Source organism: Corvus hawaiiensis, chromosome 6 (assembly GCF_020740725.1).
Source record: "Corvus hawaiiensis isolate bCorHaw1 chromosome 6, bCorHaw1.pri.cur, whole genome shotgun sequence".
NCBI lineage: Eukaryota > Metazoa > Chordata > Aves > Passeriformes > Corvidae > Corvus > Corvus hawaiiensis.
The window spans coordinates 65,547,375-65,572,962 of record NC_063218.1 but is presented as its reverse complement, the minus strand read 5'-3'; the positions used below and the strand labels follow the sequence as shown (position 1 = coordinate 65,572,962).

At 67.2% G+C, this 25,588-nt stretch overlaps 5 protein-coding genes across 6 annotated transcripts; 2 read left to right on the top strand and 3 right to left on the bottom strand.

Moving 5' to 3' along the window:
• Positions 1–1,012: 1,012 nt before the first annotated feature.
• On the top strand, positions 1,013–2,346 carry BTBD18 (BTB domain containing 18). Of its 2 annotated transcripts, XM_048306788.1 has the most exons (3): positions 1,013–1,307; positions 1,442–2,022; positions 2,104–2,346. In XM_048306788.1, exons 1-3 carry the CDS (start codon positions 1,178–1,180, stop codon positions 2,260–2,262), a joined length of 870 nt encoding a protein of 289 aa, XP_048162745.1. In that variant the 5' UTR covers positions 1,013–1,177; the 3' UTR covers positions 2,263–2,346. The 2 variants fall into 2 exon arrangements, with proteins under 2 accessions (XP_048162745.1, XP_048162744.1); XM_048306787.1 differs by having other exon boundaries at positions 1,442–2,346.
• A 1-nt stretch (position 2,347) lies between these two features.
• Positions 2,348–3,588, bottom strand: SELENOH (selenoprotein H). Its single transcript, XM_048306854.1, has 5 exons — positions 3,483–3,588; positions 2,994–3,206; positions 2,772–2,917; positions 2,587–2,700; positions 2,348–2,521 (listed from the first exon to the last, which is right to left on the bottom strand). Exons 2-4 carry the CDS (start codon positions 3,143–3,145, stop codon positions 2,600–2,602), a joined length of 399 nt encoding a protein of 132 aa, XP_048162811.1. The 5' UTR covers positions 3,146–3,206; positions 3,483–3,588; the 3' UTR covers positions 2,348–2,521; positions 2,587–2,599.
• Positions 3,589–3,699: 111 nt separating this feature from the next.
• TMX2 (thioredoxin related transmembrane protein 2) lies at positions 3,700–5,923 on the bottom strand. Its single transcript, XM_048306806.1, has 8 exons — positions 5,704–5,923; positions 5,218–5,278; positions 4,944–5,057; positions 4,734–4,810; positions 4,552–4,658; positions 4,399–4,464; positions 4,161–4,290; positions 3,700–4,073 (listed from the first exon to the last, which is right to left on the bottom strand). Exons 1-8 carry the CDS (start codon positions 5,890–5,892, stop codon positions 3,933–3,935), a joined length of 885 nt encoding a protein of 294 aa, XP_048162763.1. The 5' UTR covers positions 5,893–5,923; the 3' UTR covers positions 3,700–3,932.
• A 185-nt stretch (positions 5,924–6,108) lies between these two features.
• MED19 (mediator complex subunit 19) lies at positions 6,109–8,292 on the top strand. Its single transcript, XM_048306827.1, has 5 exons — positions 6,109–6,322; positions 6,648–6,904; positions 6,977–7,073; positions 7,157–7,251; positions 7,375–8,292. The coding sequence occupies exons 1-5, from the start codon at positions 6,124–6,126 to the stop codon at positions 7,435–7,437; spliced, it is 711 nt and encodes a 236-aa protein (XP_048162784.1). The 5' UTR covers positions 6,109–6,123; the 3' UTR covers positions 7,438–8,292.
• A 539-nt stretch (positions 8,293–8,831) lies between these two features.
• On the bottom strand, positions 8,832–25,279 carry ZDHHC5 (zinc finger DHHC-type palmitoyltransferase 5). The gene is made up of 12 exons (XM_048306678.1): positions 25,220–25,279; positions 18,942–20,206; positions 13,666–13,787; positions 13,154–13,311; positions 12,896–13,068; positions 12,692–12,794; positions 12,254–12,345; positions 12,041–12,173; positions 11,496–11,619; positions 10,604–10,716; positions 9,579–10,459; positions 8,832–9,268 (listed from the first exon to the last, which is right to left on the bottom strand). Exons 2-12 carry the CDS (start codon positions 19,043–19,045, stop codon positions 9,103–9,105), a joined length of 2,169 nt encoding a protein of 722 aa, XP_048162635.1. The 5' UTR covers positions 19,046–20,206; positions 25,220–25,279; the 3' UTR covers positions 8,832–9,102.
• Positions 25,280–25,588: the final 309 nt, after the last annotated feature.

The following is a 25,588-nucleotide window of genomic DNA, read 5'->3' as shown; positions in this document are numbered from 1 at the left end:
GCAAGACCACATTTGAAGACTCTGTAGATTTAAACTCTATGGCGACATCCAGGCTCCTGTCCTTCTGCAGTTCCTGAAACTTCCACCCACTTGGGTTGTTTGTAGGAACAGCCACTGTCTCCAGGCAATGGGGATGGATTATAATCTTTGTTCGTGTATGTGGAGTGACTGACGCAGATGTGTGTACAATGGGTGCTTTATAGAACGACAAAATACTTTAAAACTAAGTGGGCAGCATCACTTGCTTGAAGGACGGCTTCGGAAGTACCATCAATCCTCCCCTTCAGAGAAGCTTGGGGCATGAAAACACCGTTTCTCACGCTGTGGAGTCTGAAAATCCAAACCAAGGCACAGCGCGGGGCTCTGAGCTCCTGAACGCAGAGCTGCTCCACAGACAATACCTTCCCCATTATCGACCTCGTGTTCTTCAGTGCCACCACTGCAGTGACCACGAGCAGCCCTGGCGCGGCTGTCCTGTCCGCGGCCCGAGGAGGCCGAGGGAGGGATGAGCGGTGGCCGCACCCCGGGCTGCCCTTTGCCATCACACGGCAAAACACGAGGCTGGGCAGAGCAAGGGCACGGCGGCGGGGGGAGGGCTGCGGGAAGGGGCCGGCCGCAGCAGGCGGCCCTGCGCCGAGCGCCGCTCCCGGTGCCGCTCCCGGCCCCGCCGCGCCGCCATTGGCTGCCGGCTGCGATTGGCGGCCGGGCCGCGCCACGTGAGGCCGCGGGCGCGAGGCGAGGGCGGGCAGGGCCCCGATCCCGGTCACCGCACCCCGCGTTCTCGCCGCGGGCTCGGGACGCGCCCCCGGGGCGCTTCGGCGGCGGCCCGCGCCCCCCTCGGCAGGTACGCGGCGGGCCCGGCCCGGGCGGAGGGGCCGCGCCGGGGGCGCCTCGGGCCGCGGCGGCCTCACAGCGCCCGCTGTGGCGCCCCCTGGCGGGCGCGCGGGGCCGGTGCGGCGGGGCCGGGGCGGGTGACCGGGGCGGTGCGGGTGACCGGGGCGGTGCGGACTGTCCCGCGGCGCTGCCGGCCGGGCACGGGCACACGGGGCTCCGCAGGCCCGCGTGCGCCCCGCCACATCCCAGCGCCGAACCGTTTGGGACAGCCCGAAGAGGGCGGGCGGGCAGGCGCTGGTCCCCGAGTCGCCGGCACGGCGCTGTGTGTCCCTGCAGGGCGCCCATGGGTTCTTCCGCAGCCACCCCGCAGCTGCTGTACCGCAGCACCCGCCTGCTGCGCACGGCCTTCCAGCACCTCCACCAGCAGCAGCAGCGAGCCGACGTCTTCTGCGATGTGGTCCTGTGGGCTGAAGGTGAGCGGGCAGCACTGCCCAGGGAGGGGCCAGTGTGCCTGGGGAGCTGCGGGCAGTGTCTCTGCAACCCCCTAGGAAGGTCGGGGGCGAGCAGGACGGGCTGCAGGACAGTGACGGCCACTGTTGCTTTGCAGGCGAGGCAGTGGTGGCCCACTGCAGCGTTCTCTCTGTCTGCAGCCCCTTCTTCATGGAGCAGCTGGGCCGGGAGCTGCCCCCCAAGGGTTGCAGGGTGGTGCTGGAGCTGGCGGGGCTGAAGATCGGGGTGCTGCGCAAGCTGGTGCGCTTCTTCTACACTGCCGAGCTGGAGGTCACGCAGGAGGAGGTGCACGAGGTGCTGGCAGCCGCCCGCCGCCTCCGCATCACCGAGCTCGAGTCGCTGCAGCTCTGGGGCGGGCGCCTGGTGAGACTGGGACCCCAGCGGCAGCTCGACCGCTCCTGCCTGCAGTCCAGCCAGGAAGCCCCCGCCGTGGTGGCACGTGCCACAGCTGAGCCTGGCAGCGCCTGCTCTGGGCTGTCCCCCCAGGGGCAGCCACGCTCTCTGGGGCGCACGCAGCCCAGCCCCATCAGGCGGATGAGGCTGCGGAAGGTGGAGAGCCGGGGGTGCTGGGAGGTGGTGCGGGAGGCGCAGCCCCGCCCTGTGCCTCCAGCAGTGCCAGCGGGTGATGTGGGGGTGACAGAAGCACAGCCTCCCCAGGGTGTGGATGCACTGGAGCAGGTGAGCGAGCGCTCCCCACCCTGGCAGCCCCCCAGTGCAAACGGGATGCAGAAGCGTGAGGACTCCCCTGTGTCCCAGCAGGGCTGCCAGCAGGCGGTGCCCCTGGGGGCCCCTGGAAGTGGCACTGAGGAGGAAGAGGTGGATGTGGGGACAGGGGAGCTGTTCCTGCCCCCTGGCACAGTCTGCCTCTGGCCCTGTCCCTCGTCTGAGTCAGAAGAGGAGGTGGATGTCCTCACCTAAGCGGGGGGGCTGGCTCTGCCTCTCCCCCATCGCTGCCTGCACCCCTTGGGCTGTGTGTCCTTGGAATAAAGGGCTGGAGCTGTGCTGGGGAGTACTAAACTTTATTGGAGGTTGGGGGGACAGCGGGGTGTGGAGGGAGCCAGGAGTCTGGCAGCGGCAGAGCTGCAGCATCAGGGACGGGACTGGGGCTGGCAGGTGCCCCCCACTTGGTCTCGCCTCTTCATGGACGCTCGTGCCGCCTGCGCCGGTCCTGGCTCGGCTGTGGAGAGAGGGGCAGTTGGTCCCGTCCCTGTCCCGTCCCATCCCGGTCCCATCCCCGCTCACCTGGCCAATGTCTCTATGCCAAGCTGCTCTTCAGGGCTTCCACTACGGTCTCCGGCTGGGGGAACTTCAGCTTGCGGGGGGGCCCCTTCCCGATACCGCTCCACAGCTCCACGGCTGGGGGGACAAAGGGGATTGTTGGATCAGGGGTGCCGGGAGCCCCCGCCGCCCCCCAGCCCAGCACTTACTGCTGCCGTCCTCCTTCACCAGGGACACCTCGAAGCTGTTCCTGCGCGGCGGCCGGGGGTTGATGTCCACGGGGAGGCTGGCCATGGCCCCGCGCAGGGCCTCGCTCACCGCCGCCGCGTTCCGCCCGAACACGCGTCAGCTCTTGCTGTGGGGGCACGGCCGTCAGCGACCTGCGGGGCACCCGAAGGCGTCCCACCAGCCCCGGCACCTCGGCTGCTCACCAGTGCTCGATGACAACGCGGGGGCCGATGTCCCCGGGGCTGCCCTCGCCCTGGGCCTGGGCCCGCGCCCGCTTCTGCGGGGCTTCCGCTGGCCCCGGTGTCTCGGCCGCCGCCGGCTGCTGGGCTCCCCGCTTCCTCCCGCGGGGAGCCATCCTGGGAGAGCCGAGGCGGTGCGGCCGACGCCGGAGCAGGATGGGGGTCCCAGGGATGGCGCTGTGGGGTGGGAAGGGATCTCAGCTATCCCGCCGTCAGGGAAGTGAAAGGCGGGTCCCTACGGGGACACTGCTGCGGGAGGGGGCCAGGAAGGGCCGGCCCCCGGCGGTGCGCCATTGCGGGAAACGAGGGTCCCCGCTGGGATCCTGCGGAAGAGGCGGGAAGCGGCTCCCCGGGGATCCCGCCGCGGTGTGTGGCTGGGGAGAGTAGGGAAGCGGGGCCCCGGGGAAGGGAGGGGACAGGCCCGGGGGCTGGAGCGGCCGCGCCGCCTCCTACCTGCCGCTGGCCACGTGCCGGGAGCGCGCGCCGCCGGGGGAGCGGGGCCGGAAGGGGCGGGGCCGAGACGGGCACCGGAACCCCCCGGTGGGCGCCGCTTCCGCCCGCTCCGCCTCAGCCAATCAGAGCGCGGGGGCGCCGCAGAAGCCCCGCCCCCGCCGGTAAGCCCCGCCCCACTCACGGACCGGGGACACGGACACGGCACGGACACGGCACGGACACGGCACACGGACCGTTTATTGTCAGCGATGGATGAGAGCGAGCGTTAACCGAGGCGGGGCCCCTCCTACCGCCCTGCCCGCACGGGGCCGGGGGCACCGCTGCTTTCCCGGGGCTCAGCCGGGACCAGCCCCCACGGGGAGCAGCTCCGGGCAGGGCCGGGAGGGCCCGCGGGGCCGGTGCCACCACGGTGATGGTGACATGGTGATGGGCGACAGTACAGGGCAGCTTCTACTTGTCCTTCTTGGTCTCCTGCTGCGGCACGGCCGCTGGCACGGCTGGGGGCTCCTCGGGCCCCTCCTCCCGCGGCTTCGCCTGCTTCTTGGCCTTCTGGTACAGCTCGTTGAGGTTGAACTCTCTGATCACGTTCTCCTGTGGGGCCAAGAGGCAGCATCAGCACTGGGACCTCGTGTTCCCCGTTCATCCCAGGCACAGGCTGGGCAGGAAGGTCCCACCCACCTCAGAGAAGGTCCAGGACACAGCCCGGCCCTTCTTGTCGATCTGCGGTCGCCGCATGATCTCCGTCCCGCCCTGGAAGAGGATGAGGGTGGGCAGCTGCTTGGTGAGAGGCGAGGTGCTGACCTTGTACCTGGGTCAGGACAAGCCAACAGTGACCCTCGGGCAGCCTGAGGGGGCTGGAGGGTCACGGGGACTGCCCCAGAGTGGGCCCGGCTCGCCCAGGCTGCGTCCCCCACACCTGGTGCTGACGTCCGTGTACCGGCCAACATCCACCTTCCCAAACTGGAGTCCTGAGCAGTTGTACCTGGGCAGGATGGGGACACGTGGCTGTGAGGGACGCAGGGGACCACAGGCCCCGTGACCCACCACGATCCCAGTGGGTGCCACTCACTTGAGAGAGAGGTCAGCGAAGATGGGGGCAAAGGACTGGCACTCGCTGGACCAGTTGGCAAAGAACTCAACAATCCATGTCACCCGCTTGTCCCTCTCCAGCTCCTCCTGCCACAGTGGCACAAGCTTAGGGGCGCGGTGGGCAGAGCCCCCCAAAACTTGCAGGGTTGGGGAGATACTCACATCGATGGTCTTGTCACTGAAGTACTTGATGTATTCAGGGCCCATGTAGAGCGGTGGCTTGCAGGTCATCAGGAACACTGCAATGACAGCACCCTGAGACCCCAGAGCCAGGAGGGCCAGGCTGAGCCTGGGACGGAGCTCCCCTGCCCCAGAGCAGCCAGGGGGAGCCAGGACTAGGCGAACCTAGGGCAGCAAAACACCCAGACTCACCGATGCAGAGCGTGAGGTAGAGCAGCCCCATGCGGATGTCGAGGCGGAAGAAGAGGATGGCGTTGGCCACTTTGCTGAACATGAAGATATTCCCGATGTGCTGCTCCACAGTGACTGCCAAGGGCAGACAGGAAGAAGGGATGGGGCCAGACTCCCCCAGAAGGCTGAGGTAACTTGAGGGAGGGCTGGATCTGGTCCTCCAGATGCCACCCCACCCAGCTCCTTGGAGGATGCCCCATAAGCAGCCCCAGCCCCCCATGGCCCCCTGACTCACTGGAGCGCCGGTTCTTCATCATGACAATGGCACTGAGGAACATGAGGATCTCCACCTCCCTCTGGCACAGAGAAGGGACAGCATGAGCTAGAAGTGCTCAGGGCACCTTGGAGCCACACCTGGCCTGGCCCGGCCCGGCACCGGGACCTGTGGCCACGCCAGGCCCTACCGGCCCCAAGGCCCTGCCAGAGCCCGGAGCCGCCATCCCTCCCTGGGGGAGAACAGCGAGGAGAGGGCTGCCCCGCGGCCATGGGCTCGGCCAGTGCCTGGGGGCCCTTTCGGCTGTAGGGAGGCACCGCAGAACAACTCAGGGGCTACCGGGCATCTCCGCCCTCAGCCGGGTCGAGGTGCTGTGTGAGCAGGAGGGGAGCCAGGCCAGGGCTGGGGGGGCGGGGACAGGCCCGGGGACAGGCCCGGGGGTGCGGGGACAGGCCCGGGGGTGCGGGGATAGGCCCGGGGGTGCGGGGACAGGCCGCGCCGCCTCACCCAGTCGAAGTCGCAGGGGTTGCCATCCTCCCGCTGTGAGGGAAGCCCGCGGCAGAGCGGCGGGACCTTGCGCACGAGCAGGAAGGCGGCGGCGAGCAGCGCGGAGAGTGGATAGTAGGGCCGGGCGAGCCATCGGCAGAGCCTCGGTAGCGCCCACAGCAGCGCCAGCAGCGGCGCCACCACCGCCATCTTCCCTCCGCCCCGCCCACTGCCGCGGGGGCGGGGCCTCCCCGCGCCGGCCAATGGGGAGCGGCGAGGCGGGCGCTCTCCTGCGCCCGCGGGCCAATGAGAGGAAAGGGAGAAGCGGCCAATCAGAAGGCTGGGATGGGTCTCCCGTAGCAACGGGGGGCAGGGGCGGTGCGGGGGCGGTGCTCGGCCAATGGCGGGGCGGGGCTGCCCCGCGCGGGGCACGCCGGGAATATGGAGAACTTCTCGGCGCTGTTCGGCGCGGCCGAGCCGCCGCCCGCCGCCGCCGCCGCGCTCGGGTTCGGGCCCGCCAAGGCGCCGGGCGCCGGTGCCGCACCGCCACCCGCCGCCTCGGCCGCCGCGCCGCCGCCGGGAGAGGACGCGGCCCGCAAGGCCGCCGCCGGCCCCTTCTACCTGCTGCGGGAGCTGCCAGGTGCGGGCGGGCCGCGGGGCGGGGCGGGGCGAGTGCCGCGCTCGGCCAATCAGCGCGGCGAAACGCGGCCGCGGGGGGAACTGACGGCGCGCCGAGCCAATGAGCGTGCAGGGGGCGGGGCCGCGCGACGCTCGGTCCAGCGGGGATCCCGGTGCTGGGGGGACCCAGCGGGTCCCGGGGCCTGGGCACAGCTGGGGAAGAGGGCCCAGGGATCCCGGTGCTGGGCGGACCCAGCGGGTCCCGGGGCCTGGGCAGGGCTGGGGAGAGGGGCCGGGGGTGCCCTCGGGGCGTTCCCCCCTCCCCATCTCCTCCCGCGGCCGCACAGGCACTACGGAGCTGACGGGCAGCACCAACCTGATCACGCACTATAACCTGGAGCACGCCTACAACAAGTTCTGCGGGAAGAAGGTGAAGGAGAAGCTCAGCAACTTCCTCCCCGACCTGCCCGGCATGATCGACCTGCCCGGCTCCCACGACAGCAGCAGCCTGCGCTCACTCATCGAGAAGCCTCCCATCTGTGGCAGTTCCTTCACCCCGCTCACCGGTGCCATGCTGACCGGCTTCCGCCTGCACGCCGGCCCGGTGAGCCCCGGGGCCTGGAGCCGGGGGGTGGGAGGGGCCCGACGTGGCCTGACCAGCCCCTTTTCTCCACAGCTGCCCGAGCAGTGCCGGCTGATGCACATCCAGCCGCCTAAGAAGAAGAACAAGCACAAGCATAAACAGAGCCGCACGCAGGACCCCGTCCCCCCGGGTAAGGGCTGCCGCAGCCGCCCCCCTCCTCCCCCCTTCAGCACCGGCAGAGCGTCAGCTCATCCGGCGCTTCCACTTCTCCAGAAACCCCCTCGGACTCTGACCACAAGAAGAAGAAGAAGAAAAAAGAGGAGGATCCGGAGCGGAAGAGGAAGAAGAAAGAGAAGAAGAAGAAGAAGGTGAGTGGTAAGGCTGGGGTCCAGCGCCCAGCCTGTGTCCCCCCGAGGGGCTCTGTGAGGGGCCATCCCCACGGGGCTGCTGCCCAGCGGCTCTCACAGGCTCTGCCTGTCCTTCCTCCGCAGAACCGGCACAGCCCGGAGCACCCAGGCGTGGGCAGCTCCCAGGCCAGCAGCAGCTTACGGTGAGGCCGCGCCGGCGCCGCCCCGGGGATCCCCCGGCCCAGGGTAACAGCCCTGGCTGACCCCAGGGACGCTGGGGCTGGCCTGTCCCCCTGGCCAAGGGAACACCCCTGCAGCCCCCCAGGACCAGGGGCACAGACTCTGTGGGTGCTGACCTCGGGCTTTTGTACCTGAAGAAGCCGGAGTGCTGGAGCCTCTTTTTCAGTCACCTTTGAATTAAAGTCTGCTCCGAGGAGGGGCTGGTGGCAGTGGCTGCTGTGACCCTCGGCTGTCACGGAGGAGCCCGAACCAAGGTGGTCCCCGGAGCGTGCAGGGTGCCCCCTCCTCCTTTGGATCCCAAACCTCACCAGCACCCATGACGCCTTCCCTGGAGCTGCTTTTCCCGTGCCTGGAAAATCCTTCTGTGGGAGCAGAGCTTGCTTCGAGGCGGTGCCTCCCCAAAACTGGGAGGCCAGGCTCAGCTCTTCTCAGACCCCCTTCCCTCTCTCCCTGGGGATCGGACGGGGGGGGGAAAGGCCAAGACCCTGAGGATCAGGAGCCCTGGAGGGGCTGCTCCATCCCTGGACGCCAAACAAAGCACACGCACGGCCCCGGGGTGGCTCATTAAATATCCTTTTTATTCCTCGTTTTTAAAATGGCTGATAATAATAAAAAACCCTGGTGTGGCTGTGCGGGGCCACGGGAGCTATTGCCGTAGAGAAAGAGTCCGGTAGTGCCGGCAGGGCTCTGGGGACGGGGAGCACGGGGCTCCTTGGCTGCGCTTTTTTGGCATGTGATGAGAAAATATTGCTTTCCGGGGATGCACCTGCCTCTTCCCCGAGCGAGCGGAAATAAAAACACCCCTGCGACGGCGAGAAACCCCCTCGGAGTCATTAACAGAAATTAAAAAAAGGCAACAAAACCAACAGCCCCCCGACCACACCCCCCCTACCCCGGGGAAAGGGAACAAAGAGCGAAAACTGCGGGTAGGGGAGGCTGGGGCCGCTGTGCCAGCTCGGGCTGGGGCTGTGGGGGGAGGGCTGCCACCACCCTGCCTCCTCCCTGGGCCCCCCAGGGGGGCTGGAGGCCGCGGGCACCGCGGATCAGCGAGGGGAGCATCCGAGGACGGGCACCTGGCACCCACAGCCCCCTTCAGGGAGGGAACGGTGACACCCAGCACCCACCACAGCTCCTTCCGTGGGTGCAGGAGGCGGCCCCACGTCCCTCCTTTGGGGATAGGGACGAGGTGGGGTGGCCCAGGCCCTGAGCAGGGTAGTTTCTTCCTCTCTCTGGGTAAGATATATAATTTCTGCTTTTTTTTGCTTTTTTTTTTCAATATTTATATTTATATATATAGATATTTATATATACACACACCTGGTAACTCGGAAAGAGAAAAAAAATAGAATCCGTAACAATAATAATAAAAAAAAGTATTCTGGTTTAAAAACAATCCGTTCCTACCACGCCAGGCGAGCGGGTGATTGCACAAGGCCCACAAGTGGCTGGCGCAGCCGAGGCTGCGGCCCCCCGAGCCCCCCCGAGCCCCCCGCGGGTGTGTGCCAGCCCCCGCGGCCCGGGGGGGCAGAGGGAGGAGCGGGGGCCCGGCTCTCCCGGGAGTTCACAAGCGTCCGGCCGCGGCGCGTCCCTGGGGCCGCCGGGGAGGAGGGGAGGGGGCGGCGGCTCTGCCCCTCATACCGAGATCTCGTAGGTGGTGCCCCCCACGCCCGAGACCTTCTTGACGCCTCCGCGGGTGGGGCTGCTGAGGGGCACCGGCCCCGGGCCCGGCGGGGCCGAGCCCAGGCTCTTGGGCTGCCCGTTGGACTTGCTGTAGGCTGTTCTCATCTGCACCTCGTCCCTGCAGGAAGGAAGCACGGACACGGGGTCAGCAGGGGGGGACAGGTCACCGGCACCCAGCATTGCCACAGCCCTGCCCTCCCCCGGGACCACCAGCACCCACCCGCTGCAGACCCCGAGGGGCCCCGGGGGCGACCAAGGAGATGTGGAGGGGTACCAGCTCTGTTTGGGGAGGAGCAGGAAGATTTCTCTTGCTCTTCCCAGCGTCTCTCCCCAGGGAGGGGGCTGCCCCAGGGGCTTGGTGGGGCACTGGGCGAGGGTTCCCCCCCCCCACAGGCCCCAGACACCCCTGTGCCATCACAGCAACTCACTTGGGTGCCAGTAAGGGCTGCAAGGCCACCTCCTCGGTCTCGGGGCCGCCGGCCTGAGAGGCTGTTTTTTGGCTGCTGTAAGACACGGATTTGCCCAGGTGGGGGGCGGCGGGCTGGTCGGGGGAGCCCAGCGAGCGCACCCGCAGCGCCGGGGGGGGCTCGGGCTTGCCGAAGCGGGGCAGGGCCGGGCGGGTGAGCGGGTTCTTGCCCAGGGGCGAGCGCTTCGAATCGTCCGAGGAGGAGCTGGTGCGGGGGGCGTTGCTGGAGCCCGGCGTCGACTGGATGCCCGAGTCCGCCAGCCCTGCGTCCTCCTCCCGGCCCGGGGCCGGCGGCTGCTGCAGCAGCTTCTCCCGCTCCTGGATGGAGGCCACGATGTGGCGGGAGAGATTGTCATAGCGCACGGGCGACGGCTCGCGCGGCGCCGCGTGCTTGGGCGAGGCGGCGCTGGCGAAGCGGCCGTGCAGGTCGGTCTCGCGCTGCTGGGCGATGCGGGCCGACAGGAAGGGCGAGGTGTAGCCCACCGGTGGCTCAGGCTCTGGGCCCGCCTGCACCGACTCGAAGTCGGGGCTGTCGGAGGGCGTGAGCAGGCTGTCGTACGAGAGGCTGCCGTTGCGCGTCTGGTTCACCAGGCTCTTGTAGGAGGTGGAGGTGGTGCCCTCTGAGCGGATGGACTGCAGGTGGCCCGTCTCAAAGCCTGTGCCCTGGGCCGACTTGAGGCTGGAGGAGCGGGAGCCGCTGGAGAGAGGGTCAAAGTGGAAGCTCTTGCCGAAGGTGGGCGAGCGGAAGCTCTCAGGTTCCAGGCTCGGCTCTGAGCGGTAGCTGGGCTTGTGGCCGCCGTCACAGATGGAGTTGGGCTCCTTCAGGCTGTTCACCCGGCTCAGCTGAGGGGCACAGGGGCCGCAGTTACCCACAGAACGGCCACGGGGCCCCTGTGGAGCTCCCAAAGCACACCCTAAACCCTCCCTGCACCAGCAACGGGGTGGCATCCCCTCGGGGCTGGTCCCCCATGCCAGCCTCGGCTTTACCTTGGCGCTGGTGGAGTGGGGCAGGGCCGCCGAGCTGCTGCTGCTGCTGTAACCGGGCCGGTACTTGTACATGGTGGGAGTCGGGGGGCTGTCCTTGCCTAGCAAGCTGCTGTCTGCGCCGGGAGACAGGGGCACGCTCAGGGGGGCCGCGGGCAAGGAACGCGCCGAGCCCCGCCCTCCCTGCCCGAGAACCGGCTCCGAGCCTGGGGGGGAACAGACCAGGGGGGGAGGAGGGACGGGCTGGAGGGGAGGTGCACCGGGGTGGGAGAGACAGACCGGGAGGAAGGGGTGTCCCCACAGCCCTGCGTGTGGGGCTGGGCTGGCACTTCCGTGCCCCTGCGGCAGCCCCGGCTGGGTGTCGCACGGGGGGCACACGGCACGGGGGTGTCAGGGCACTCCATGGGACACACACACACACACACACACCCTGCAGCGGGCAGCGGGGCTGGGCAGCGGAGCCCAGTCGGGGCCGGGAGAGCTGCGGGGTCTCCAGCTGCTGCGGGAAGCAGCTGCCACAGCTCTGCCCATCACATCCCACCTCTGGCCAGGCCCACACGGAGCCGGCCACAGACGCGCTGTGCCGCCGAGCCAGGCCCGCCACCGCTTCGCCTCCTCCGTCCTGGCAGCATGGCGGCTGCGAGGTGCAGCTCCCGGCGGCTCCGGACAGCGCCGCGCGGCTGGGCTCGGCCTCCGGCTGAGCAGAGCTGGCTGTGAGCATCCCGCAGGCTTCTCCAAGTGCAAGGGGCCACATACACCGGCCCAGGAATGCCGATGTGCTCCGGGTCTGCCCTGCAGCCTGCTAAAGCCGCCTACGGCCCTGGCTCCTGGCCTGCCTGGCACAGCCCTGGGCTCCCCTCCCAGTGGCTGGCGGGGCCCTGGTGGCCCTCCTTACCCTCGGTGGTGGCCAGGGTTAAGTGTGTCCTCAGGCCCGTGTAGCGGCTGAGGTCGGGCTTAGGTGGGGGTGGCGGCTCGGCGTCAGCAGACTGGCTCTCCGTCACCTCCAGGCTCCCCTTGGACTGCAGAGACAAAGCGCAGGCGGGGTCAGGAGGGGCCGAGGCCTCAGCCCCTCCCGGGCAGGCAGGGCACGGGCAGCGGCGCTGGGGGCTCCCGCTGCCTCCCAGGCCATCCGACAGAACGGGGGGCGGCGCGCGCCCCGGGCGGGTGCTGGAAGTGCCAAGGAGGGGGAACCTCCAGAGGGTGCTGTGCGGGCAAGGATGGGACCGGTAAGGGCAATGGAGGGGGCAAAGCCTCATGTGGTCGCTGCCACATGGGAGGGGGACAGTTTCCATCCCGCAGGGACATAGAACAAGACGACACGGAGGGGGACAGGGAACGTGACCAGGCTCACTTGGTTCTCTACTCACGGATGCAGGCTTGCACCCCCTGGGCTCCATGGAGGGCCCCAGCGCAGGCAGCGCTGGTCCCCACCTTCCTCACCTTCGTCCTTTTCAGCTCTGTCTGGATACCGTTGTCCATGATCTTGACGGTGATCTGACCGTCCGACACCTCGGGCCGCAGGAAGGGCGGTCTCACCAGCACTGTCTGCTCGGCCTTCGGGCGCCCGAGGTACCTGGGGAGGGGGCGGGAGGAAGGTCACGGCCTGGAATCTGGGATGGAGCAGTTTTTCCAGGGGTGCAGAGCCCGGCTCACCTGGGGGCGGGGGAGCTGCAGAGGACCCGGCTGACGTTCTTACAGCAACCGTTGGTGAAGGGGTTGACACCCCCGCGGAACTTGCCCGTCACCTGCGGGACAAAGGAGCGTCACAGCCGGCCATGCCAGCTCCCTCAGGACAGCCTCCCAGGACAGGCACGCTCCGAGATCCCGCTCCTTTTCCTAGTCCCTGTTTCAGTGCTCAGCTAACCCTGAGGGGTGGGCTCTCCTCAGCTTCACCTCCCGGCCCCCCAGAAGCGCCCGCCCGGCTCCATCCTCTGACTGCACCCCCATGGATGCAGCTGCTGCTCAGTCACCCTGGGCTCTCCCCTCCCCAGCTCAGGGGCCTCCCACACCCATCCTCTCCCGGGAAATCCCGAAATGTATCCATAGGTGGCCTGGCCAGGCCGGCAGTCCCCCCGTAGCCCCTGGACATACCTGTTCATTGGTAGTGCGGCCCCTGGCCACGAGCACCACGTGGAAGCCCGTCAGGCCTGCGACGGGAATGAAGAAGAGCCCGGCCACGCACATCACCACCATCCTGCCACAGCCAGCTAAGGAGCAGCCACAGCCCCGCCCGGCACCGTGCCGCCCTCAGACCCCACCGACGCCCCCCGCCCGCTCCCGCTGCCCGGAGGATACGTGACGGCCATGCGGACACCAGAGAGCTCCTCCACCTGGTACAGGACGTAGAGCAGCCCGAAGCCGAAGACGCCCATGATGTGCGTGGTGAGCGACAGCAGGAAGAGGAAGAAGTAGCGGTAGTTGCGCCGCCCGATGCAGTTGTTGACCCAGGGGCAGTGGTGGTCGAACTCCTGCCGGGGACGGGGCACGGTGAGGGGGTGCTCCCGGGGCTCCCTGCCCCGCGCGGGGCTGGCGGAGGCCCCGGCAGCTGCTCACCTCCACGCAGTTGTCGCAGACGCTGCAGTGGGAGCAGCGCGGCGGGCGGTAGAAGCGGCAGGTCGCGCACCACTTCATGCGCACCTGGATGCCCTTGATCTCCACCGTCTTGTACAGCGGGGCCCGGAAATCGTCCTCCTTGTCCTCGTCCTCCTCAGCTGATGGGGACACCCCGGCACGGCGTCAGGGCCCGGCCAGCCCCTGCCCACCCGAGCCAAAGGCGCCCGGCACCGCCCTCCTGTCACCTGGCACAGGGACAGCCAGGGACCCCCAAACACGGGCCAGGGGGGCTCTCCCAGGCCCTGCCCCGGCATCCTGATGCTGCCTGAGCCCCAGGGGCCCAACACGGGGTGCTGAACCCAGAGCTGCCATTGCTGCAGCCCGTGCCACCGCCTAATCCCACCGGGCAGGGCGAAGAGGACTCCTCACCAGCCCCTTGGGCCCCAGAAATCCCCTGTACCTCGGAGGAAGGGTGCAAGGAGGCAGCTCTTCCCGGCTGGAGCCAGACTTACCTCGCGGGAATATGCCCGGGTCCATGAAGGTGGCCATGCTGAAGTTGGCCAGCACGAAGAGGAAGACGACGGCATTGTAGGCGGGGATGACGGGGGACACGTAGAGACTGAGCCCCGGGCACCTGCGGGCACAGCAGCCGTGAGACCTCGCACCCCTCGCTTGTGTCCTCCCGCCACCTCCCACCATCCCAGGGGCTCCCAGCAGTGCATCCCACACCCAAACTGGAGCCACCTCTACAGCACAGCCTGACCCCGGCCCAGGGAGCACCTGGGACGTGCTCTGGGCATCCATCAGGGAGCAAAGTTCCCCTTTGAGACCCCGCTGGGGGGTCCCACAGAGCAGTGGTGCTGGGAACAGGCAGGGGAGGCACCCAGGGGACCCGCTGGAAGGCACCTGCACGTGGCCCTCCCTGTGCCCCGCCAGCTGCTTCGGGCAGAAGGGACCCTGTGAGGGGACACAAAACCAGCACCAGCTCTGGTGCCTCCAGAGCCACTGATGCTCCTCACATCCCAGAGACAGCTCCAGCGGGACACGGGGACCCCAGCCACCACCCAGCTCCTCCAGGAGGCCCGTGGGAGCGCAGCGAGGGAATCACCCTGCTCCCTCTTTCCCCAGCGGGCTTCCCCCTCGCAGGCGCCAGCGTAATTCCCTAATCTGCTTTGCTGCTGGGATTTAATCCCACAGATCTAGGGCAGCATCTGTCCCTCTCTTCCCCCCACCCGGCTAAGTGCCGATGGATTTAGGTGGCCGGAGCGTGCGGGGCTGGGCGGGCAGGGCGACATATGGTGCCAGCGCCGTAATCCCCCACAGGCTGGGGTGAAGGGGCAGGCACCGGCCCCGTCCCCTCCTCCACCACCGCCCGTGGGGATGGGTCCCATCGCCGGGTGAGGCAGCCCCGTCCTTGTCACGGCAGCTCTGGGGCCACGGCGAGGCTCCAGCTGGGAATGACCCCTTGGTGCGGGGCTCTGTCCCAGTTCAGGGCCCTGAGGAGGGCAGGGGGGCACCCCCGGGTGAGGAGCAGCGGCTGTGCCGGGGGGGCTGCCCCGGGCAGGGCAGGAGGAGCGGGCACACCCTTCAGCACACACCTGGCAGCACAGAGGGCGAGGCGGGCAGGGCGCTCCCAGCACTGGGCACTGCCCCAGGGAGGGCGGGAATCACCAGTGGGACCTGCTCCCAACAGGCCAAGGCTGAGGCTGTCCCCATCCAGGCACAGGGATGAGAGCAGGAGGGCAGACCTTTGGTTGCAGGAGATCCCTGGCAAGGAGCACAGCACGGCCAAGCCACCCAGCACACTCCTCTTCTTCCTCCTTCTCCTCATCCTCATCCTCTCTGGCCCCTCCAGGCCCTACACACCACGCCAAGCTTCTCCTGCAAACCATCTTCCCCAAAGCCTCTTCCTGCTGCGCTCCTCAGGAGCTGCCCTGCTGGGCACCCTGGGCGCTGCCTCCCTGCTCCCTATCAGGCCGGCATCTCCTCCCAGGATGGCACCTCCCGGGATGGCACCTCCCGGCCCCCCGAGCTCTGCCCCGGGCTGGGGAGCGGCTCCATGCTCGGTACCGGCCGTGCCGGCCCTGCTGCCTCCGCTGGAAGCCAGCCAGGCGGATTCTCTGCAGCTGGGACAGGCTGGAGAGGAGGAGTCCTCTCCAACCCGTGCCCCAAAACCCTCAGGGAGCAGTGCTGGAGGCACAGGACCTACGTGACAGCGCCAGGCCACAGCCTGAGAAGGGAAGAATCAGAGAGCCACGGAATCACAGAATTGTTCAGGTTGGAAAAGCCCTCCAAGATCACCATTCCAACTGCTTCCCCAGCACTGTCGAGGCCACCACTGAACCATGTCCTCAAGTTCCACAGACACATGGCTTCTGGTGACTTCACCACTGCCCTGGGCTGAACAACCCTTTCCACGAGGAAATTTCCCCTAACATCCAAACGAAACCTCTCCTGGCACCACCTGAGGCCGCTTCCTCTTGTCCCATCACTTGCTCCTTGGGAGAAGAGCCCAGCCTCACCTGGCCACACGCTCCTGTCAGGGGGTTGCAGGGAGGGGGGAGGACACACCAGAACCAAGGACCCCATGTCCCTGAGCTGAACTCCTACTCCACTCGAGAGGAGTCTGGACAGAGAGGGGCAGGGGGCTCAGAGAAGCCCTAAAAGTAGGAAATGCCCTTCCAGAAACCCTGCGGAAGGAGCTCCTCTCTCCAGGAAGGGAAATCCCAGCCCAAACCTTTGCTTGAAAGAGATGGAGGGGAGCCAGGAAGACCCATGCCCGGGCAGCCATCCCACACAGGGAACAGCCAGCAGCCAGGCTGAGCCAAGCACACGGGCTGGATCCAGAGAGACAGAGCCCAGGGAGGCAGGGAAGGACCCAGCTGCCTCAGAAAGCTCTGGGGCAGGCAGAGAGGGAAGGACCAGGGGGAAGAGAACAGCTCTGTGCTGTCCCAGCAGCCAGCCCTTCCTGGAGGGACACGGAGCTCCCGGGGCAGGATGGGGCCCAGCAGGTCCCTGGCTCAGACACAGCGACACCACCTGCTGGGTGGGATTCACGGGCCAGCGCAAGCACAACACCCTCCGCAGGGAACACCAGGACCCGCTGCCCTCCTGGCTCCCCCACACCCAGGGACCCCCGTGCTGTGGGAAGGAGGGAGGGAGGGAGGGAGGGAATCCCCACGGAGCCAGATCAACCGGTGGCACCACGCCGGTGACCCCAAAGCCAAGGAGTCACCTCCTGGGACCAACCCCACCTGCGAGAGGGAGCAGGGTCCTCCGCAGGGAGCAAAGGTGCTGCCCATCCCTGAAGGAACCTCCTTATCAGGAGAGCGATGTGTTCCTGCCTTTTGCTCTCCTGAACGGGCTGCAGGCCCTGCCTCGACCCCGGGGCACACAGGGCAGGAGGAGCAGGAGCAGGAGCAGCAGGGAGGCTCCTCCCCATCGCGGCTGGCCACGCAGGTCCCGCGGCACCCATCGGGCTCCCCCTCGGGATCGGGATGCAACACGCTCATGGCCACAGGAGCTGTCGGGACTTGTCCCTGGCAGCGCATGAGAGGACTCAAGGAACCTCGGGCACCATGAGTCACACCGGGATGCGAGACGGGCTTTTTGCCACCAGTCATGCCCGGAGAAGCCTGTCCCTCCCTGCTGGCGTCCCCTCCCCAGCCCCGCATCCCCTGCACTCTCCAGGAGCACACAGCCTGCCCTCCCTGCCTGTTCCTCGGAGCCCTGGGGCTCTGACCCACGCCGGCACAAACACAATCCCTGCTCGCCCTGAGCCTCACACAAGTTTGGATCCGACTGGGAGCGCACGCGACGCCGTGTCCCAGCGGCACTGCCAGCCCTAGGGAGGGGACAGGCAACCTGAGAGCCACCGGCACCAGGAGCTGGGACCAGTCAGTGGGGAGACACAAGAATGGACAGATGGACCCCAAACGGACCTGTCTGAGGGCCCACAAAGCCCGGGACCCCCGCTCATCCCAGGGGGAAGCAGGAACATCCCCTCTCCTGCTGCCCCTCCCTCCAGCGCAACCGGCCTCATTTCCACAGGCACGTGCTCAGCAGCAGCTCCTAATTAAATTAATCAATCAAAGAGAGTTCTTGGCCCAGAGACACAAATCCTGGATGGACCAAAAGGCGTCCAGTGGATAGGCTGGAAGCAACGCAACTGGAGCCTGAAGAGCTGTGCCGAGGCCCGGCTGCTCCCTGCTTGGGGGAGGCCTCCCAGAGCCCGCCCTTACAGCTTTCCATCGCACTTCCCAAGGGACAAGCCTTAGGACTCTGCTGGCAGTGGGAAGGGGGTCAGCAGCCACTCTGGCTGTCCTTGGCCCCAAGGCGACCATCCCGGCGGGAGCAGCACAGCTCCCTTGTGGCCGTGCCCAGGGTTTGACGGGACGTTCTGAAGTAGGATAAACAACACCGCTGACCTGCAATTACAGCGACCTGCCCAGGTGTTCCTGCCCCAGCCAAACCTGCTCCGCGGCGCCGGCGCCGCCTCTCACCGCTCGCCGATAAGCCGCTGCTCCCGGCGCTGCTCGCACTCGTGGCCGGGATGGGCTTGGGGTCCAGCTGTCCGGCAGGCACCGCGCCAGAGCAGAGCCAGCCCGTGCCCCCAGGTCACACACGGGCTGGCACACACAGCTCGGAGGGCGCTGCCAGCTCCCCTTCGCTTCTCCTTCATCCCCGTGGCACAGGAGCAAGCCAGCGACTTCCGCAGGCACCTGGCAGCCTGGGCAGCCAAACCCCGGGCCTGGGAGCCTGGTGACCGCTCGGTGTCCCAGCGGGGGACGGCCACACGCGGCTGAGTGACACCGCCAGCTGCACCGGGCGCCGGACGGGGCGAACCAACCCCGCTCCCCTCTTTGCTCGGCAAGTTCCCCTGTCCCTGCCCGGTGGCTGCCAAAGCCAAAGCCACGGTGACCTTCCCGCCACCGATGGCTCCATCCCAGGCAGCGGCAGCAGCCACGGCACCCACCCCTCTGGCCTCCTGCAGCTCCAGCAGGAAAAGCCCAGGGAGCGGGAAAGGCTCCCTGAAGCAGAGGGTGCACACCTTCCCAGCACCCTGCCAGGACCCCGAGCACAAACCCGCTGGGACCCCGGGGATGCCCTGCAGGACTTGGCAGCCATTCCAGATGCAGGGCTCTGGCATTCCTGCCTGGCACACCGTGCCACGGTGCCAGCCCGGCTGAGCCGCTCTCTGCTGGGCTCCCTCAGCACCTCGAGGTCCTGCCCCCCCCCCGCCTGTCACCCCCTGGGCACGTCACTGAGGCACGTATCACCGGGCAGGGAAGAGCAGCGTCACCACGCCTCTCTAGCACCATCTCCCACCCCGGGGGACCCCCCCAAGGCCCCCAGTGACCTGCTGGCCACTTCCCTGGGGCCCTCTCCAGGGACGTGGAACCCTCATTGCCCCAGGGCAGGGGACAGATCACGTCCAGCGATCGGCACAGGGGTCAGAGTTCTCCTCCCTGCACTTTCCTTTGTGGCTCACGAATCGATTATGAAACTAAAAATAACACGTGTCCTGCCCCAGCCCACCAATCCACCCTGCCTGGCTCCAAAGGAGAAAGTGATCCGTGCCTTTTCCACCCACAGGTCACAAACCAGTTCCCAGCCCAGCTGACCTGGAGCCCAGCCGACCACGGACGGGCTCATGGAGTGAAACAGCTCCCGCTGCGGCCGCAGCACCCAGAGCACAAGACCTCCCTTGCCTCTGGGAGGAAATCCCAGCTCCTCTCCCCTGTCCCCCCCCGGCCCTCCCCACTCTGGCCGAGCACCTGGGACTCACGTGAAGGCGAAGAAGAGGGTGGTGGCTCCCACTAGGAAGATGGCAGCAGCGGAGACCGGGACGTACTTGCTGGGTTTGAATCTCTTTCCAGAGGCTGCTGGCATGTTGGAGCTGTGGTGGGGGGTCCGCCCCGCAGCATAGCCCAGGCCCCAGGGGACTCAGAGCAGGACGAGAAGGGGAGGGGGACAGGGGCCGACCCCTACCCTGCCCCTGCGCCCGCTCCCGGGCCGAGCTCCGACCGGGGCGGACAGTCCGGAGAAAGGTCTGGAGCAGGAGGCCCAGGAGAGGAGCCCACCCTACGCTCTGCCCCGGGAGAGCTCGCGGGCGCAGGGAAGGAGGGTTAAAAACATTAAAAATTCACAACAGAGGAGGGGATTTGGGTTTAGAACAACCGTTGGAGCGGGAACGCTGAGAGCCCTTCCGAGCCTCAGCCCAGGCAACAGCCCACAGGGAGCAGGACTCCAACAGGCAGGCTCTGAAGAGAGGGAATTCCCCAGGCTGGGGCAGGGCACCTCCCACCCGGCCAGCACCCCGGGAAGAGCGCAGGATCAGCAAACTCCTTGCAAAAAAGCCCCTCTGGGAGCCTCAGGGAAGCCACTTCTCCTTTTTAATCCACCTCTGCAGTGCCGCACGGGAGGAGGGGGTGGTCTCCAAGCAATTCCAGCTTCCTCACGGTGCTGCCGTGCCTCCTCCTCCTCCCCTCGCTGGAGGGGTCACGGAAACACTCTCCCTGATTTCACCAAGGTCTGGGGCTGGCTGGCAGTGGCCGTTTAATTTTATTTATTTCTCTCTTGTCTGTTAAAACCGAGGAACAGCTGGTGCAAGGTTGAGCCGTAAATCCTTTCTTTCGAGGGGGGCGGAGGGGAAGGCCTGGCGGATTTTCCTGGTGGGTTTTCCTACTTGCTCCTTTCTCCTGACCCCCCGGGCCCTTCCACGGGCTCAGTATCCACTTGGCGGTTGGGGAGCGACAGGAATTTCATTTAAATCTTCTCTGCAGCAACCATCTCCCAGCAGGTGAACAGGAAGGGGGCGTTCAGGGAGCGCCTTCACAACTCCAGCAGACACCCAAGGGTGGAAGTGGTGCTGAGCAGCTCTGTCTCACCCATGGCCCAGGCGGTGCGGGGGGAAACCTCAGCTTGCTCCAAACAGCTCCATTTCTCCCTCCCTCTTCCTTTGTTAAAATCCTTCTTCATTCATCCATCCGTCTTTTTAAAAAGAACTGCATAAAATCATTAAAACTCAAGGTCTGGTGCACCACAGCTCACCTGGAAAAAACAACAACAGAAATTAGCATGGCGAGAGAAGGGACGGAGCCGGCTGTCATTAGCCACAGCAGCCTGGCCACAGCGTCTCCCGTCCCAGCCCAGGGGCACTGGCTGCTGCAGGAGTTCCAAGCCACCCCCTCTACCACCGAGAAACCCGCCCCGAGACCTGGAAGGACGAGAGGGACCCCCTGAATTCCTTCCTGCAGCTCCAGCTCCAAGCCCAGCGCCAGCGAGTGCTGGCTCCCTGAGGAGCAGGGGCTGAGCAGAGGCTCCAGGACTTAACGTGAGGGTGGAGACCGCAGCGGGAAAAGACATCCAGGAACCTCATCCCCTTCCCTGGAGGGCAGGAGACAGGAGAGGCCCATGGAAAACACCAATCCCATGATCAGAGGTGGCCTTTGCAGCTCTGGGTTCATCAGCAACTGTAGTGCCAGGACAAGGGGGAGTGGATTTGAAATGACAGAGCTCAGGGTTAGGTGGGATATTGGGAAGAAATCCTTCCCTGTGAGGGTGGTGAGGCCCTGGCACAGGTTGCCCAGAGGAGCTGTGGATGCCACATTCCTGGAAGTGTCCAAGGCCAGGCTGGATGGGGCTTGGAGCACCCTGGGATAGTGGAAGGTGTCCCCAGCCCGTGGCCTTGAGCTGCTCCAAGCAGCCCCAAGCCCATCATCCACCATATCCCACCAGCTCCTGCTGCTACAGCCACCGCTCCTCAGCTTGTCACCGTCTGTCACCCACCCTCCCCTCGCTGCCTCCGCAGCACTGCAGGCCCGAGAGGAGCCTACAACTCACTCCTTTCTCCCTTCCAGCTTTCTCTGCCTCCCCAGTTTCTGCTTCGGGGCGGGCAGGGAACTCTCTAGCGCTGACTAAACGCAGGTGAAGGTTTGGGAGAGCTGCGGCACCCAATTAAAGGCGGGTTTAATGACAAGGATGTGTTACCATTAAGTGGGTTCAGCCCCAGCTCACGGCGTCAGCCGCCCCGGCTGACTCACCCAGCAACCGCTCCCGCCGCCCGGCCCCTGCAGGACCCAAGCCCAGCTTCCCACCCCAAGGTTTCCCTGCCCCTGGAAGTGAGAGGAAATGCGGGGCCGATGCTCTGCCCGGCCAGGAACGCGCAGGCTTCACCTGGCAGCAGCTCCTGAGCGGAGCAAACTGAGCAGTGACACCAGGGAAAGCTGTTTTCCACAGCGGGGACAGAGTTCCCTGGAGAGCAGCAGTTGCGCAGCCCCGCTCTGCTCTGTGTTTGGGGAAGAGCCCAGCACCCCGCAGAGCCGAGCCCAACAGCAGTTCCAGGGACGGGCTATGGGAAGTCCAGGCCTGACATCATGGCTGATTGCTTTAGCAGGAGCAATCTGCTCCCAGAGCACCCGGCCCTTTGAACGCTCCGCCGGCGAGGCACAGCCACACCTCGGGTTCAAGCGGACGCTGCCAGGCAGAAGGGGCTGTGCCCTGATATTCCTCCTCCGGAGATCCCCACCCTGCCCTCCTCGCAGGGCGCCATGGGCATTGTCTCACAGCCCTGCTCTGCCCCAGCCCTTTTCCAGCCGGAGATGCAGGCGCTCCTGCCCTTCCAGGGGCAATCCCTGCGGAGCTGTGCGTGCCGGAGCCAGCTCCCCACAGAATCAGGTACCCGTGGGAGAGGCCCACGAGCAGGGGAGAGCCCCAGCGCCATCATCAGTGATGCCCCAGCGAGAGGCGATGCAAACGCATCCCTGCTCCAGCCACCTGTGCCCGGAGTAACTCCACAACTCATCAAACAGGAGGCTGCTGAGCCCATCCCGGCTCCCAGGGCCACCACGCTGCTCTGGGAATGCCTTCCTGATCCCCCCTGATGTGCAGGACCCCGCAGGACTGCCCAGCCCCAGCCGTGGCACAGGCCTGGGCAGAAGCTGTCAAAGCACAGCACAGCGTGCCGGGGTCTCTGCTCTGCAGTCCTTAAGGGGTCCAGGAGAAACACAAGGAAAATCCACCCCAAATTCCCACAGATTACACTAATTCAGGCCACAGTTCTCCCAAACACACACATTCTTTCCCAGCCATCCCCTTGCCCAGCCCTACAACCGGCCCACCTCTGGTCAGCCGACCCTTCCTTTCCCTCCACCTTCGCCCCAAATCCTCCGTCTCTCTGGCCGCTTTCTCCCCATCCACAAAGGCCGCTCACAGACTTCCCTGCTCCAAAGAGACCCCAACTCATCCTGCTTACCTGTGGCCTTCACGGGCTCTGCTCTTGCCTCCCATTCCTTTCCCTCTGCCAATTCCAGCCCAGCAACTCCTCCTCTCCTGCTGCTCCTCCAGACCTGCCCTGCTCCTTCCTCCCCCAGCGCCTGTGTCACCGCTCACTCCCCCTTCCCTCTCCCTCAGAAATTCCACCTGGTTTTCCCATCCCAGCTCCTCCTTTTCGAAGCGTTTTCCCAGCTCCGCTCTGCTCAGCCACCTCCAGAGCAGCCATCTCCACTCTCCAGGGTTTCTCTCCACTCGTACAGGGGAGCTGCTCCTGTTTCCTTCATCTCCGTTTCCGGGGATTTCTTTTAATTCCAAATTCCCTCCCTCGGGACATGTGCAAGCACGACTGCTGCCACCTTCCCCGGCTTTGAGCCTGCGTCTGCTTTTCTTGGGTCAAGGCCCCATAGAGCCTCACTGATTTCCTCCTCTTACTCCCCTTCCCGCCCCACTCTGCTCATCTGCTCCGGCCCCTCTCCAGCCTTTCCAGGCGTAGCCAGGTGCTCCATGGCTTGTCCCTTCTGGAGCACGAGTCAGGCCCTCCCTACCTCTGCTGGGACAGGGACACAGGCGTCTCCAGCTCCCAACATTCCCTCCTCCCTCACTTCAGCTCTCTGCTCTGCCCCTGCCCGGGAAGGAGGAAATGCACCTTGGCACCCACCACGCAGCTCCCGCCACCGCCTGGGACCGGATCCCACGGCACAGGGAGGACAGAATTCCCTCCCAGTTACCGGCTCCCACACCTGCGTCACTCGCCGGGATCCGCAGCTCCCGACCTGCCCCGATCCAGCCGGGTTCCCATGGCACGGGGCAAACACACAAACAATTCCTTCCACGCGAGGCAACTCCCAGATCCAGGGCAGATCCCAGGGCTGCACGGAGACGGGATGTGCTTTACCTGTTCCCACTTCTTGTTTTGATCAGCTGCATCCCAGAGTTCTGTAGAGCCATTCCAGAGCTCGCTGCCTGGCACTGTGAGCGAGGGGCATCCGTGGAACAAGGCCTCCCTCCTCCCTCTGCAGCTCCCTCTGCTCTCCCCGTCCTTGCACAGCCAGCCATTGACACTTCACACTCCAAAACCCATCAGAGGAACTGGAAACTTTCCCAAACCTGGCACTGTGGCCGGTGCAATGGCAGCATGAGATCCCCACTGGTCACTTCCCTGTGTCCAAACAGGAGCCCCTGCCCCAACAGGGCGGTCTGGGGACACTTCCCTGCTCTTAACCCCAAAGAAGGGTGCACAGCAACGTGTGTCCGGCCGCCCCTCGGCTCCAGGTGCATCCTGCACACCCGCCTTTCTCCCGGCTGGATGTACAGAGGGATCAGCACAGAACACGGAGAAACAGTCCACGGCAGACAGCCAGAAGGCTGGAATCACTGCATGCTTATCTCTTGCCCGGGGCTTACACCGGGGCTTACATCCTCCTTCCCCAGCCCATCCCGCTGGTTTACACAGGATTAGCCCCATTTTATGGGCAAAGCAGGAGGAACAACGCCTCACCCACTGAGGCCGCGTCCCAACGGGCCCCACAGCGAGCAAGGACAGCCCCAGCCTCTTGTCACCACGCTGGGAGACACCGGGCACAGCGACAGGTGGGAATGTTCCCAGGCAGGCCCCTCACAGGGGAGCTCGAGGTCTCCCCTCAGACCCACTCGATCACCGCCCTCTCCATTCCCGGCCTCGGGAACCAAGAGGAATAAACGCCTGCTAAAGCAGCGCCTGGGCCCGACGGAGGGAAGGCGGTAACCGGATTAAGCTCAGAGAGAGGCTCCAAGATAACTCTGCCTTCGATCGAGCCAAGGCTCTGGTTGTACTTTACACGCCCCCAAAAACCCGAGCAGCCCCTAGCGCAGAGAATCCCGCTTCCCGGATGCCCAAATCCAGCTCTGTGCCGGGGCGAGAGCCGGCAGATCCGGGGGAGCCGCTTCCCAGAGCTACGGGCAGCACCGGGACAGCCGGTCCGCCCGCGACCGGCGCGGCGGCACCCCGGGGCTGGGGACGCAGCTCAGGCCTTCGGGAGCTCGGGAATTCTGAGGAGAGGCCAGGCTGGATCCCTGCCAGCGCCCCCAAACCGGGAGCGCGCCCTACGAGCCGCGAGGAGGGGCCGTGCTGTGAGCAGGGGTGTCCCTTCGGCCGCGGCACGGGGGCCGAGCTCCGGTGCCCCGAACCAGCGCGGTGACGGCGCTCCCGGGGGCGGCGGGGACAGGCCGGGCGCGGGACAGGGAACGAGTCCCCCGGGCGCTCCCCGCGGCAGCCCCCGGCCGCTCCCGGGCCCCGGGCGCTTTCCAGGCGCGGGGACGAGCCCCGCTCCGCTGCGCTCACCCCGCACCCGTGCGCAGGGGCGGCCCCGGCCCGCGGGGCACCGCCGCTCCCGCAGCCCCCGGCGCGGCGCCCCGCGGCAGCGGCAGAACGTCCCGGTGCCGGCGGGGCCGCGGGCATGGCAGCCGGGGCAGGAGGAGGAAGCGGCGCTCCCGTGCAGAGGCGGCGCGGCCATCGGGCAGAGGCGGCCGTGCGGAACGGCGGAGCGGGGCCGCGGCCGGAGGGACGGGCCGGGCAGGGGTCGGTGCCCGCCGCGGGCGCCGGGCGGGAGAGTCCCCGGCGCGGCGAGGGGGCACCGGCGCACGGCCCGAGCCGCGCGCGGGGGGAGCCGCGGGGGCAGCGGCGGGGCGGGGGCGGCCGCGGCCGGGCCCCGGCGAGGGGCGCGAGGTACCGGCGGGCCGGGGAGGCGGCGGCGGTGCCGGCGCGGCGGGGTCCCGGCGGGGCCGCGGGGCCGCGCGGCCCACGTGACTCACCGGCGGCAGGCCGCGCGCGGCGGCGGCTCCGGGCACGGACGGCGGCGGCGGCGGCGGCGGCGGCGGCTGCGGCGGGCGGGACGTCACGGGCGCGCGTGCGCACCGCGCCCCCCCCCGCGCGCCTCCATTGGCCGCCGCCCGCCGCCCCGCCCCGGGAGCGGCGGCGCGCATGCGCGGGACCGCGCAACGGGGGCGCGCGCTCCCCCCGGCGGAGGGCGGGGCCACGGCCGGAGCCTCGGCGCGTGCGCGGGACGTACCACACCGGGGCCGGGGGGCGGGGGGGGGGCGAACGGAGGGCAGCCGGGAGCGGGCGGCGCGCACTGCGGGCGCGGGGGGAGCCCGGGGCCGGCGATTCCCGCTCCCCGCGGG